The sequence below is a fragment of the Camelus bactrianus genome, chromosome 8, assembly GCF_048773025.1.
Source record: "Camelus bactrianus isolate YW-2024 breed Bactrian camel chromosome 8, ASM4877302v1, whole genome shotgun sequence".
Classification (NCBI taxonomy): Eukaryota; Metazoa; Chordata; class Mammalia; order Artiodactyla; family Camelidae; genus Camelus; species Camelus bactrianus.
In genome coordinates, this window is record NC_133546.1 from 59,999,218 (window position 1) to 60,014,025 (window position 14,808).

The 14,808-nt window shown below is 40.1% G+C and overlaps 1 protein-coding gene and 1 long non-coding RNA gene across 2 annotated transcripts in view; one reads left to right on the plus strand and one right to left on the minus strand.

Annotated features, from left to right (window-relative positions):
* The window catches only part of GABRR1 (gamma-aminobutyric acid type A receptor subunit rho1), a 33,523-nt gene extending 23,084 nt beyond the window's left edge, over positions 1-10,439 (plus strand). Inside the window, exons 7-10 of the mRNA XM_010948942.3 lie at positions 519-659; positions 2,791-2,943; positions 5,210-5,406; positions 6,526-10,439. Of these exons, the coding sequence (XP_010947244.3) occupies positions 519-659; positions 2,791-2,943; positions 5,210-5,406; positions 6,526-6,819 (785 nt within the window). The 3' untranslated portion in view covers positions 6,820-10,439. The remainder of the gene's footprint in view (positions 1-518; positions 660-2,790; positions 2,944-5,209; positions 5,407-6,525) is intronic.
* On the minus strand, positions 2,909-5,351 carry LOC123615061 (uncharacterized). The gene is made up of 3 exons (XR_006722581.2): positions 5,199-5,351; positions 4,469-4,576; positions 2,909-3,698 (listed from the first exon to the last, which is right to left on the minus strand). It is a non-coding gene; the product is annotated as an uncharacterized LOC123615061 (long non-coding RNA).
* Positions 10,440-14,808: the final 4,369 nt, after the last annotated feature.

The window sequence follows — 14,808 nt, forward strand, 5'->3', positions numbered from 1 at the left end:
TGCAGAGAAGGGACTTGTTCTGTGTCTCTTTATGGATCTTTTCTTGCTAGAATGCAGCCCTTGCTACCTGAGATTGTTTAAAGGTATTTGCCATCAATGATGCAAGAGAGGAAAGGGCTGAAGTGCCCGTGCTTTAGAACACCGAACCACATAAAATGTGGCTGGCCGCCATTTAACCTGCAAAATTTTCTTTAAAAAGAGCAAATTGTAGTTTCTGATCTACAAAAATAACAATTCCATCTGGTTTAAGGCTGAATTGGGGGGTAGGAGTGGTTTGAACACTTTTGCAACAATTATGAACATTCAGAGAGCTTTGCCCTGATGATTTCTGGAAGACTGAGGAGAACCAGATTTGTCTTTCAGGATCTTGTTTTGTTGTGTCTATCCTGTGCTGTGTTTATTCACCTGCTCTTACTGCAGCCTCCATAGTTTGTGTGGGAGACATGTAGTGGGGCTTCCACACAGCCTCACAGACAGGCTTGCCTTTCCTGGTGTCTGAGGCTCTCTCGTCCCTCCAGATGCCTACACGGAAGACGACCTCATGCTGTACTGGAAGAAAGGCAATGACTCCTTGAAGACGGACGAGCGGATCTCCCTCTCCCAGTTCCTCATCCAGGAGTTCCACACCACGACCAAACTGGCCTTCTACAGCAGCACAGGTGGGGTCAAAGTCGAGGGAGGCGCGAGTCATCTTCTGTTTCAGGAGGCATGTGCCTTGGTTGTCACGTGAGCAGAGCCTGTGCCGCTTGAGGTTTCAAACCCAAGACGGGACTCTTAAACAAGGTCTAGAGGGTGGTGAGCATTGGGTGGAGGTGGTTTTTTGATACCACCAAAGCATCAGAAGTGATAACCTAGGAAATGTTAGTGGGTTCCAGTACTGGGTTCCTGTTACTGGGTTCTTCCTGGGCTCCCACCTCAGCTCTGTGGGAAGGTCTGTTTGAGACAATCACATCGCTAGTTTAGCAGCGGGCATCTCACTCCTGATATGACTCCCAGAGCCCCCTCTTCTACAGGCAAGAAACAGTCCAATTTCAGGTCTGTTGTTTTCCGTTCACCTTCTCTGGGCTTCAGCCGGCCCTGCTGGGTGCTCCTCTCTTAACCAGTCCCCTCCCACCATACTGCTTGCACAGGTTCTCTGATGACCCCCTTGTGAGCCGTGGTGCAGGCACTGCTGGTCATTCCCTGTGGGTAGCACTGTTGCTTTTTGAACCAAGGATCTGGGCAGGCCTGCCACCCCCTGATGCCTGAGGGCATGTGCTCTGTTCTTCCTCCTGGCAGCTGAGGTTAACAGCTGAGCTTCACTCCAAAGCTTATTTCTTTCCTAACTCATCACCTCTCAGGATGATTTTGCTCTAATCTTTTTTTTTCTTAATTTAAAAATTTTTTGTTTTGGGGGAGGTAGTTATGTTTATTTATTTTAATGGAGGTACCAGGGATTGGATCTCATGTGTGCTAGGCACGTGCTCTACCACTGAGCTAAACTCTCCTCACTATTTTGCTCTAACCTTGATGCACTTGCTATTGCTAAAACATCACACGGTTGATGACAGAGGAAAGTGCCACCTTTCAGTCTCTGATCTGTGACAGAGAGCACCGTTCACTACCAACCTATGGCGATCCTGCACCTCCTATCTTCTGCATACATCACCCATGAGTCTTCGTTCTTCGGGGAACCTCATTCCTTTGACCCTTAGCATTTTGACATTCCTTCTTGTCTGAGGCCGTTCAGGCTGCCGTAACGAAATGCCATAGACTGGGTGGCTTCTAAACAATAGAAGTTTATTTCTTACAGTTCTGGAGGCTGGGAAGTCTGAGATCCAGGCATTGCAGATTCAGTGTCTGCCTGCTTCCTAGTTCATAGACTCACACATTGGGGAAGAGGGGATGGAGCCCTCTGGGACCTGTTTTCTAAGGGTGTCAATCCCATTCACGATGCAATCACCTCCCAAAGGCCCCACCTCCAAATACCATCACACAGAGGATTAGGTTTTGACATGTGAATTTGGGGAGGACACACATTCAGTCTGCAGCTCCTCTGCAATCACTTTCTGGAACAGTTACGACTGTCGCACTGTAACTGTCCTGCATGCCAAGTGTTCCAGTTCCTGTTGCCAAGTCCACCTTTTACTTTCAGCCTTCGTCGTGGGAGCTTATCCTGCCTTTTCCTTCTCTTTCCATCATTGTCCCTTTCCTTTCAACTCTTCCGTGCATACTTTTTCCTTACAAAGAACACCAAGGTGCAGCTAAAGCATTGATCATAAACCTGTGATGGTTCCCTCTGTTCCTAAATGCAGTGTTGTGCTTAGCTTGGTATTTTAACTTCACACACACTCTCCCCCGTAAAGAACTCCAAAGGGAGTTGTTAAATCCATGCATCTCAAGCTTTAATCTGTATATGAACCACGTGGGGAGGAGTGTTAAAAGGAAGTTCTGATTCAGGAGATCTGGGGTGGGGCCCAAGAGTCTGCATTTCTAACAAGCAACCAAGTCATGGCGATGCTTCTGGGCCCGGTGTCACAATCTGAGTAATGAGAGTCTTAAACGGCCTTCTCAAGGGGCTCCTGTTACGTATAGGACAGGGGCCGATGAGTCTTGAGATGGACGCATCCACATAGTGTGGGTTATCACGGCATCACTCTCTTCCATGGTTTTTCTCACTTCCACTTAATAGAGGAATGGTAAGGTTCCAGGGGCATGCCTGAGGCATTTATGATTCCCTGAATAAAATGTGTTTTATGAAGGAGCTGAGTGGCTATGATGTGTGTTCTCTCTCCTTCCTGTGCCCCCCAGGCTGGTACAACCGTCTGTACATTAACTTCACGTTACGTCGCCACATCTTCTTCTTCTTGCTCCAAACCTACTTCCCTGCCACCCTGATGGTCATGCTGTCCTGGGTGTCCTTCTGGATTGACCGCAGAGCTGTGCCTGCCAGAGTCCCTTTAGGTAAGAAGCAACTCAAGTGCACATTCCAGACATCTGGAAAATTCAAGTAATTCCTTCCAGATAAAACCATTCATTCCAAATTGGTCCTAAATCCCTGCTGGCATTATAAATTGGAAAAACTTCAAGTTATTCATTCACAGGCAAAATATCACTGTTACGAATCTATGACCACTCAGCCGTAAAAATGAATAAAATAATGTCACTTGCAGCAACGTGGATGGACCTGGAGATCGTCATACTAAGTGAAGTAAGCCAGAAAGGAAAAGAAAAATACCATATGATATCACTTACATATGGAATCTAAGAAAAAAAATTTAAAAAGGACACAAATGAACTTATTTCCAAAACACAGACAGACTCACAGGCATAGAAAACAAACTTACGGTTACCAGTGGGAAAAAAGGTGGGGAGGGATAAATTGGGAGTTTGGGATTTGCAGATACTAACTACTACATATAAAATAAACAGCAAAGTCTTATACTGTACAGCATAGGGAACTATATTCAGTACTTCATAATAGCCTATAATGAAAAAGAGTATGAAAAGGAATACATACATAAATGAATCACTATGCTGTATACCAGGAATTAACACAACATTGTAAATTGACTATAATTCAATTTTTTAAAAAGAATCTATGTAGCAAAGTAGTTTCCAGGTTCCCACAGATGCCCACGCAAACAGTTCACCTTTGGTCTTGTTAGAGCTGAGTTCTAGCATGGGTGGTCCTGGTCTGTGGTGCTTTCTGTGCCCACCTGCATAAGGAAGTCACATTCTATAACAGGGTTTCTTAAAAGGTCACCCAAGGGATCTTTGCGACAGAATCTCTGGGGGAAATTGTGTCAAATGAAGAATCCTGGATCCCCACTGTTGAGAACTACTGATCTAGGCTTATATAGTGAAGAGATTAAAGGTACATCCATCACCAATTTACTAAATGGCTTAGATAATTTCTTAATCTCCCTGAGCCTCAATTTCCTAATCTGTAAAATAATAATGATATTTATCGTACCCTGCTATAAGAATTAAATGAGGTCATCAATAATTTAAAAAAAAAAGGAGAATCCTAAGTCCTATTTACATGTATAGAATCAGAATCTCAGAGAGGACCAGGAACTTGCATTTTGAACAATCTCTCCCAGTAATTCTTATACATATTCCCTCTAAGAATTCCTCTACAAGCCTTCCCTTAATAGCTATTTGCCATCACCTCTCTCCCCCGCTTTAAATATTGTACCCACTCAGGCCCACACACCATTTCACTGATGGTTCAGGGGCTACAAGGGAGAGGGTGACCTTCCAGGTTTTAGTGAAACTGGATTGGAGCTGGCCTTTAAGATGACCCCAATCCCCTGTGATTTGGTGTTTGCCAAGCAAATGTTCTAAGCTTAATTTGAAATCTCAGGGAAATTTCCACTGACAAATGCCTTGTCCTTTAACGGTTGTTCTGTAGCAAACATTCTATAATTTAAAAAAAAAATCTATCTCCATAAATGAGGTTAACATTATTCTTGGTGAAACTGACCTGTTTGTCCTCAAGTGGACAGTGCTGAGTGGACAGGCAGGTCCAGAGTTGGAGTGGATGCAGGAGGTGCCCTGACTGTCCATCATACATGACCGGGACTAAAAGATTCTACACCAGCAACAAAGACACAAAGATTAAAATAAAATTCAGGCACTTTTTTTCCTTTTTTGGAGGAGTTACAAGAAATAGACATACCTATGCCTACATACATATGCAGTCTTTATTTTAAACAATCGGATGGAAAGAAATGTCTTACTGCCAACATGTCAGGGGCTCTCTGCCGAAGAATAAAGTGATGCAGGTGCTGTGGTGAAGATGCAGAGATACAAAGGGGGGGAGAGGGTGAGCATGGGGAGTGGAGGAGCAGGAGAAGCGGCATAAAAGCTAAAACTGGAAAGGTCAGCAGGTGTTTGCTAGACAGAGGGGCAGGGATGGAGACATTCTAGGTCGGAGGAGAAGGAGGGACAAAGAACAGAGGCACGCAGTGGGAAGGGCATAGCTCAGTGGTAGAGCGCATGTTAAACATGCATGAAGTCCTGAGTTCAATCCTCAGTGCTTCCTCTAAAAATAAACGAATAAATAAATAAATAAACCTTATTACCTCCCCCCAAAATAAATAAATAAAAATAATTTGTACAAAAAATTTTTTTAATTAAAAAAAAAAAAAAGTATGGCGGCACGAAGCCATTCAGTGGGTTTGGTGAAAGGCAAACCAGTGCTGCTTACTCACTCTGCCTGCAGGGATCACCACGGTGCTGACCATGTCCACCATCATCACCGGCGTGAACGCCTCCATGCCCCGCGTCTCCTACATCAAGGCGGTGGACATCTACCTCTGGGTCAGCTTCGTGTTCGTGTTCCTCTCGGTGCTGGAGTACGCAGCCGTCAATTACCTGACCACCGTGCAGGAGCGGAAGGAGCGGAAGCCGCAGGACAAGGTGACTCTGCCGTGAGCGGAAGAGTCTGCTCAGGGGCGGAGCCTGGGCTGGACCATGGGCGGGTCGGACCTCTGTAAAATGGGGAAATAACACCCGCTCCGCCACCTACTTCATGGGTTGGCGTGAATAGCAAACAAAATTATATGTTAAAACAGTGTGAAATTTACTCTGGGCTACATCTTTCATTCATTCATTTATTCAAACGTTTATTTAGCACTTACCATGTATCAGGAGCTGCTAAACCAAGTTAACTAAGGCGTGGTCCCTTTAACCTTGGTGGTGTTGGTAGTTGAGTGATAATAATAAATGGCAAGTCAACGTGGTGGAACAAATTATCTATGAACATAGAGACATCATAAAAGAAGCTTTCAGGCATTTATCTTTCCAAGACATTCTTTGTAATAGTTGCATAATAATTCACAGCTTGGATGTTACATGATTTATTCCCCTGTTGTTTCCATTTTTTGCCACTATAATAAATGCTGCAATAAACATTATACACACACACACACACACATATATATAAACATTCACACACACATTCACACACACACACATACTTCCAGGAATGCACATCCTTCATTCTGGAAAATTTTCTTTCACATGTGACCTCATACATATCCATCACTTTCCAAATCATCTTCCCTCCCACCTGGTTTCCCTTTCATTCTCCCGTTTGCAGTTCGGTGGTTATCTCCCCCAGAAAACTCTAGCTATGTAGGACTTAACTGTCCCCGCATTGCCACACCTTTCACATTCCCACCCCATCTCTCTCTCTTTTTCTCTCTCACACACATAAAAACACATACATGTCATAACTGTAAACATTTTTTATCAGGGCTCATATCAGATTATGATTTCACAGAGAACATGGGGATTATCTGATCATGAACCTTCTTGTTGGTCTCTGATATGCTGTGATGTTTCCTAATAGTTGGTGTGTAGACAGAAATGGGTACCTGCAGTTTTAGAATGTTTACAGTGCTACCACCATTGTTTCCCCAGCTCCGTAAAAGAGACTAGAAAAAGACGATGCCCTCCACTAGGCAGCTTCTTGGGAAGGGCTTCTGGGAGATGACTCTGAGCTCGCATCCCACTGTGCGTCTGCTGTGTCCGCAGCTCCCCTGCACCTGCGGCCTACCCCAGGCGCGCGCTGTCCTGCTGGATGGCAGCTACAGTGACGTGGAGGTGAATGACCTGGGCAGCTACACACCCGAGAACGGAGACAAACCTGACAGGATGATGGTGCAGCTGACGCTGGCCTCGGAGAGGAGCTCCCCCCAGAGGAAAAGCCAGAGGAGCAGCTATGTGAGCATGAGGATTGACACCCACGCCATTGATAAATACTCCAGAATCATTTTCCCAGCTGCATACATTTTATTCAATTTAATATACTGGTCCATTTTCTCATAAATGCCTTTAATTCTATGAAATTCACATTCTTCTGTACTATAGAAATACCTGAATGATGAAAATTAATTTGAGATCCCAGTATCCACCTTTCTCCAGCTTTCCAAAACTACACTGACAAGACAAGACACTTACTGGTTTAATTTGCACTTATTTGACCATCTTTTGTCTACACAGCATTATACGTGGTGCTGCAGGTATAGACACAAGTAGCAGCTGATAGTTGTTACTGAGATCCCCTAGAAAGCATGCTGCCCATGGTGTGGGCACGCTGTAGTTAGACCTCTTTTAGCTCCTAGATGCTTATTCACATGAACCACATGCTTTGCGTGAGTATCATTGTTGTCTCTGGACCAGGTGGAACTGGAAAGCTCCTAAAGTTCATTTACATGGAACATACATGCACCTAAATCCTTGCTTAGACCAAAATTCATGCTTCAGCTTTTAGCCTCTTAACCTATTTTGTATGCATCTCCTCATGTTGATTTCAATACAAGGCAACAATAATATTCCTACTTTTATTTACATCTTGGGCTTTCTAAGGTTTCACCTTTTCACTAGAAAATCTCTTTAGATTGGTGCAATGGCTTCTGATTTGGGTAGGAGTTTCCCTGGTAGGGAAACTTTGAAGCAGAGGGTATACACGTGCGTTTTGTCAGTTTTGCCATATGGTAACCAGCCTAAAAAACCTGTGTGTAAATGTTCCCTGTTTCATAATCACTGCTTCATAGATCACCTTGGAGCAAGTTCTACTTCAAAGTGAGGTCCTTTCTCAGTGATGTGATATCTTCACTGAGGAACTTGGGAATAGATTGATTTTTTTCTGCACAAACATTTCAAGAAAATGCATAATTTGGGACTACCTGTTACTTGTTAGGCTGACAAATATTCACATGGCTTCTGAATAAAAAACAAAAGTATACCAAAAAGAAAAAGAAATGGGAACAATCTCTGTACATCTCCATTATATTCAGTGAATACCAGCATTTCTATGAACCAGAAAACCTGATATCAGGGCATGAGTTAACACAGAGGGGTCTATTTTGATGTACTATTAAAAAAAAAAAAAGGTATTCATACTATATATCTACAGGATCAATTCCTACTAAACTTATCCAAAAACATTTGTTTGAAACTCACTTAACTAGAGTGACTTCTGTGCACAATAATGTCATTTTTATTCTAAAGTTAATTTGATCACCTATACTAAATAATATCATGATATTTCTTCACATTAGGGTGATATTTTATTCTAATCTGAAAAATTTCCCCAAATTTGCAGAAATCCTAACATCAAGACAATCTCCATTTTCCCCAATAAAAGCTCACCACTTTCCTCAAAAAAAAAATTTTGGGTGGGGGGCAAACTTTAAAGGACTATAGATGAAATAGCTGAATGTCAAGTTTAAAAAAATATTTTAAAAACATTACCTTTTTCATGCTTATTTTAGGAAACAATTTCAAACTCTTCACAAACATTTCTACCACTTGCTTCCTCCTCATGACCAGGGCCAGAACACATAATCTGAACTTCTGTCTTCCTCATTAGGGAATGTCCATCATTTGAGCCAGCATAGAGGATGCTGCATCAGTCTGCTCAGGCTGCCAGAGCAAAGTACCAGAGACTGGCTTAAACAACAGAAATTTATTTTCTCTCAGCTCTGGAAGCTGGAAGTCTGAGGTCTTGGTGTCGGCAGGTTTGGTTTTTCCTGGGCCTCTCTCCTTGGCTGGCAGATGGCCACCTTCTTGCTGTGTCTTCACGTGGTCTTTTTTTCTCTTAAGTACATACATCCCTGGTTTCTCTTCCCTTTCTTGTAGGGACACTAGTCATATTGGATTAAAGCCCCTCCCTTATGATCTCATTTAACCTTAACTACAAGTTTTAAGGCCCTATCTCCAAACCAGTTACACTGGGGGTTGGGGAGTGAGGGCTTCAACATATGAATTTTGGGAGGACACGACTCGGTCCATAACAGATGCCCATGGGAATTATTCAGTTGCATAATAGCATGTCTAGTGCATGTTATAGGTATTTGATCCTGGTCATTACAACATAATCACATACAGTATTTTTAAAATGATCTTTAAAAAGTTTGTTTACATTGATATTCACACTAGTGACTAAGAAAAATAAGTGATTAAATTCATGTTAAATTTCCTTGCTATCTTTTCTAGCAACTCACTCAGGTGACCTCTACAAGCACTGAAAACCAGCATTGGTTGAAGGACTTTCCATGGTAATGTTTTCCCAAGACAGTACTTTGCTGCCAAAGCTATGTAACTGAGAGAGAACTCTGCAATTTGACTTTGTAAACACCCAAATGCAAAGGAACTCTCTTTTCTGATAGATAATTTTGGAGAAAATACCCCCATATATGTGGGCATCTGTAGTGCTTAGTAAACTTTTGCCGGCATGACTGGAGAGTAGGGAGATTTGATTAAAAAATGTCTGGTTAATAGGCAGGTACCATTCAGCTATATTGAGTCATTAACTTTTAAAGAGTTAAAATACTGTAAAATACACTTGACTAAAAACTATATCAAACAATTTATTCTCTGCTTAATAGTTCAGAAGGGACTCCAGAATTTTGAGGGTTTCTTATCATTTTGTGATACAATGTGGACATCATAAAGATGTGCAGAATGTTAGCCAGGAGAGCACTGGGGGTAGTCAGACCAGCTTTTATTTAATGGCAATATTCTTGTCCTATGTTATATATTTCTAACCAATATTCTTCAGTTTTTTCATAATTCATATTTTATAGAGAAGAGGAGTGATGCTAGATTTTAGAATAAAAAATGGAAACAATCTAAGTGTCTATCAATGAATGAATGGATAACAATGATGTGGTGTATATATTCACCAGGTATATATACACAATGGAATACTACTCAGCCATAAAATTTAATGAAATCTTGTCATTTATAACAACAACAGATCTATAGGGTATTATGCTAAGTGAAATAAGTCAGACAAAGAATGACAAATACCATAAGATCTCACTTGTATGTGGAATCTTAAGAAAAAACAAACAAACAAGCAAAATGAAACAAAAACAAACTTACAGATACAGAGATCAGATCAGTGGTTACCAGAGGGGAAGGGGTTGGGGGTGGGTGAAATAGGTGAAGGGGGTCGACTGTTTGGTGATGGGTGGTAACTAGACTTGTGGATGACCACTCTAATGTATACAGATGTTGAATTATAATGCTATACATCTGAAACTTACAATTAAAAAAAGAAAAAAAAAGCTTGTTAATAACAACAGAACCTCACATTTATAAAACCCAGTTTTAAAAAAAAGTACTTTCACATTCACTGTCCCATTTGAACCCGAATGAGGAAAAACTTTAAGCAGAGAAACTTTGAGCACTGGCATGTAGGTAATGTGGTTAATAAGTGAAAGATTCCTAAACCAGCCGTCATTCACTTTATTACAGATAATGGATAAATACTGAACAAGCAAACTGTCATGCACAATACATAAATATTAGTATGAGGAAATTTTCTTTTACCTGTCAATGGCCCCTTTTAATTTATTCATTCATTCAGCAAGTAATACCAAGCACCTACCATGTAGCATGCAATGTTCAAGACCAGTGCTTCTCAAACAATCTCTGGAGAAGGACCACTTTAATTATTTTAAATTTCTAATCCAGTGGAGAACGCCCCACAAACCCAGATCTGAGCCTGTATCTCACCCTCTAGGAACATGGACTCATGGGTTTGACCATGGAGTCTGATACTGTCTGTAGATGTAAGTCACAATGATCCCAGTAAGGCATGGCGAGAAAGAACAATTTCACTTTGATGTTATTAAGGACAACTGTGTTACAACAACTGAGTTTCTACGTATGAGAAATTCCAGTACCTGATGAAATAAGAAAGCCCATTATCAGATGTTAGAATAACACCATTTAGTTCACTTCAGAATTATCACAAATCTCAAAATCTTTAACTTTTCAACTTCATATTCTGAATTTAATTTGAATCTATTTTCTTTCAATCATTTTTAGTATTAGTACCTTTGTGTGGAGGGAAACATCTTTCTTTTTTTTTTGAGACCAGGGTATTTTATAAATGCTCTCTGGTTTACTTCAAAAACAATTTACATATTGGTGAGTTTGATGGGTTATTTCATGAAGCTCTTATAGTTCTATACACATTTAGTCCCTATTGTGACAAAACACGTGCATTTGTACAGCACCCAGCTGGCATACAGACCTTGACCATGAGGACGGCATGTAGGTGGCTGGGTCTCCTTGAGAATCAAATCCACACCTTCTCAAGGGGGGTTAACTTACATGAGTGCCCAGTCACCCAACTGCACCTTGTATCTACAATGGGAGGTGGGAAAGGAGGCTTTTAGCTTTTTTATTTTTCATAATTTGCAAGTTTCAATACTCAGTTCAAAAGAATATAATTTGTATTAAAGACTCCAAGTTTCAAGTACAGAAACCTTTTATCTTGTGATAGCTCAATAAGGAACTCAGACTATAAGACGTAGGCAAAGAAGTCAGTGAAAGGAAAGAATATGATTAAGTAAACTCCTGATGAAAACTTAATGTCTAGTTAGCAGGAAGAAAACAAACAACACTTCCATTTTCAGGCAAAGTGAGGGTTAAACACAACCCTAACAACTGTGAGATAAAATTCAGCCTCTTTTGGGTCCGTATAATGTCCGCTGGTTTGACTAGTCTGATCAATTGAACAGTTACTTTGGCATTTTGTAGATTGAACCCCCGCTTACTTATCTAAACTTTGTGATTCTCCAATATGTATAAAAGTCCTTTAAATATTTTATAGATCTAGTTTATACTGAAAACCGAAAAATAAGACAGGGAATCACAACAGGGAACCACAGTGCTATAAAGAGATACAAAAAAGTAAAATCCTTCCAAATTCCCACCATGACCTTTGGCTTAAAAACTTAACTGACATTTCTAAGAGTGATATTGACACTGGGGAAAAGCCACTGGAGCAAGAACACAGGTTTTGGCAACAAGTATTATTTTAACTTTTTTGTTGTTGTTGCAATGCAGAAGGCAATTATGAAATTTTGTCCCTAAAAATGATGGATTCCAAGGAAAAGCTTTTGCAGACTGAGAGGTCAAAAGAATTGTAAGGTTAAATAAAGAGGCACAGAAATTGCTTTAGGAAATTTTCCTGGCTCAATAGCAAGATTTCCCTTGAGCAGAAGCCAAGTTTAAATCTCCTTGAAGCATGTTTTAATGGGATTCTACTTGTAATTTTCCAGTAGGTTTCTTTGTCTTAGAGATTTGGTGGAAAGCAACCAACTTTAGTATTACCCAACTTAATGATACACCTGGAAAAACAGTTCAAGGATGATGAGGAAAAAAGATGATCTGAAAATTTCTCAATCTTCACCCCAAATTAGCACCATTTTCTCATGTTGTGCATTTGAATGTGAATTTCCTTATGTAAAAATCAATTTTAATGTTCTGGCCTTTCCCCAAAATACCATGACTACAACTTAATATGAACTTAGCTACACAGTTACAGGCTTTGCCATTCCAAATAGTTAACAATCTATGCAAAATGATCTTTAGTTGTGAAATATGGCATGATTGTACTCAAATATGCCTGATAGCAAAAACCTAAGGATTTAAGGTACAGTATTACAACGATTTCCCATCTTGTAATACTGTTCCATAACAAGATTTAATTACCATGGCGTTCCTCAAATTGGATATCCATTTTAGGGTAATCATGGCACCTATTTTTAATTAGGACAAGTGCAATTTCCAGAGCAGTGCTGGCATTACCTAGGAACGTGTTAGGAGAGCAGAATCTCAAGCCCCAACCCACATCCTCTGAGTTATAGCCTGTATTTTAACAAGATCCCTAGGTGATTCTCATATGCATGCAAGTGAGCAAAGTACTGAACTAGGTTCACACAATCCTATCACTTTGAGCATCATTCACAGTAAGTGACTTAAAAGCTGCATTTCTACATTAAGCAACTCAATATTGCATGCTTACTGTATGTGCTAAGCACTGTGTTCAGAGCGATAGCTGATTTGCTTATCTTGTTCGAGTTGGTAAAGCACTCCCTTAAAGACGACAGCCCTCAAGCACCAAACCCAGATTAAGGAATACAAATGTCTCTACAAAATAAGGAAGAATATTTGTCCAGGAATATTTAAAAAATATTCCTCCACTACAAAGCTCAGCGGAGTTAAAAAAATTTTAATTCTAAAAAAGTAGGAATCTGAGTTACTAGGAATTTACGTGTAGATTTAGGAGATGAATTTCTTTCCTTTTCCTCCTTTTTTTGGGGGGGGGAGAGTGGTAATTTGTAAAGTTCAAGGTATAAAAAACAGAAAAAAAAAAAAAACCCTATTCATCATCCCATCAGCCACGGGCAACTAGTGTTACTTCTCATCTTTTTTCCTATACATTTTTATATAGTTGCCATCATATTTTATATACAAATTGATATTGGTTCTTTTCCATGACAGTATGACCACTGGCCTACTAAAAATTCTGTATTTTTCAGTCATTAAAATCACTCCATACTATGGATATACAAGGCAATCTTTCCCTTAATATTTGATTAAAAATAATACTGTGATGAATACTCTTGGGCATAAATTCTTGCCCCATTCTAGACTGTCTCCTCCCATTAGCAATGAATATACAGGGGGAGGGTATTGCTCAGTGGTAGAGCATGTGCCTAGTAAGCATGAGGTCCTATCCTCAGCACCTCCATTAAATAAATAAAATAACTAACTAACAAAATTAATAAACCTAACTACTTTCACCCTGCAAAAAATAAATAAATAAACTAAAAAGATGAGCTGGAAATATCTTATGAAAAAAAACAATGGACGTATAGAATGGATAGATTTGAGATCAATATTCTTTATTATGTTGAATATGTAGTGTGGAGTGTAATTCCAGGTTCTTACATTTTAAGTCTTTAAAAATTATAAATAGTGTTAGATGATATCTTAGTGGTATTTGATAGTATGGAAGAGTAACCCACTCAAACTAGCTTAAGAAGAACACAGGGGTATCTCACAGGTATGAAGAAAATGGAAGTCCAGCTGTGCCTGATGAAAACTGGAAAGATTTCAGACAGCTTCTTTTTCTAGGCAGTTACTGTTCCTTTCTTCTGGGTGATTGCTTTATTCGCCATGAAGATTGTCCTTCTCTGCTCACACATGACATTCAGCTCGATTTATTGACCTTAAAGTTCCAGGGTTCATCATCATCTAAATGAGTTCACCTCAATTCTGAATTCCCAAGAGAGCTAATTCAAGTGTCTGTCTACCCTTATCAGAAACCCATCTCAGCTTGTGAAGTCCTCAAGAGAGCTGAAAAGGGTAAGGTGGTCCTTCGGGAGATGTGACAGGAATTAGTAACCAGAGCCAGAGTAAGATTTTTCCTACTCAGCCTACCCTGAGCTCAATGATGGCAGTCTGCAAACGAGGCCAGAACTAGAGGGATCCTTCACACTGTTAAGAACAAACCAACCAAACAGAAACATCAGCAACTGGCTCAACATGAGGAAAATGCTTTTAAATACACAGAAAATAGATTTCTTTGGCAGTGTGAATGGGCAGATCAGGCCATATAAAAAGGTAATAAATATGGTTGTGACATGTTGAGGTAATGATAGAAAACAACTTTTATTAGTCAAATTATGCTACTGTCATCTTAGAATAAGAAATCTGTGCCTTGTGAATTAATTTCTAAACCTTTGTAATATTTTCCCCTTGATTTTCTAAATTCTTTTTTGCCCAACCTTGGACAATAGAACAAATCATATTCAGGCCAGAACTTAAGAAGTGGCAGAAGGTAGGAGGGGTAATAGTAGTATCAGAAGCTGGGGGACACAGGCTAAAATCTGATTGGAAAGAGAGACCTAGAGATAAAAAGCTAAAATAACCATGGTTGCAATCTCTTCCTGGCTGGGATTTTCTATTATAAGCTCTTCTTATGTGTATACATATTTTACAAAGGAT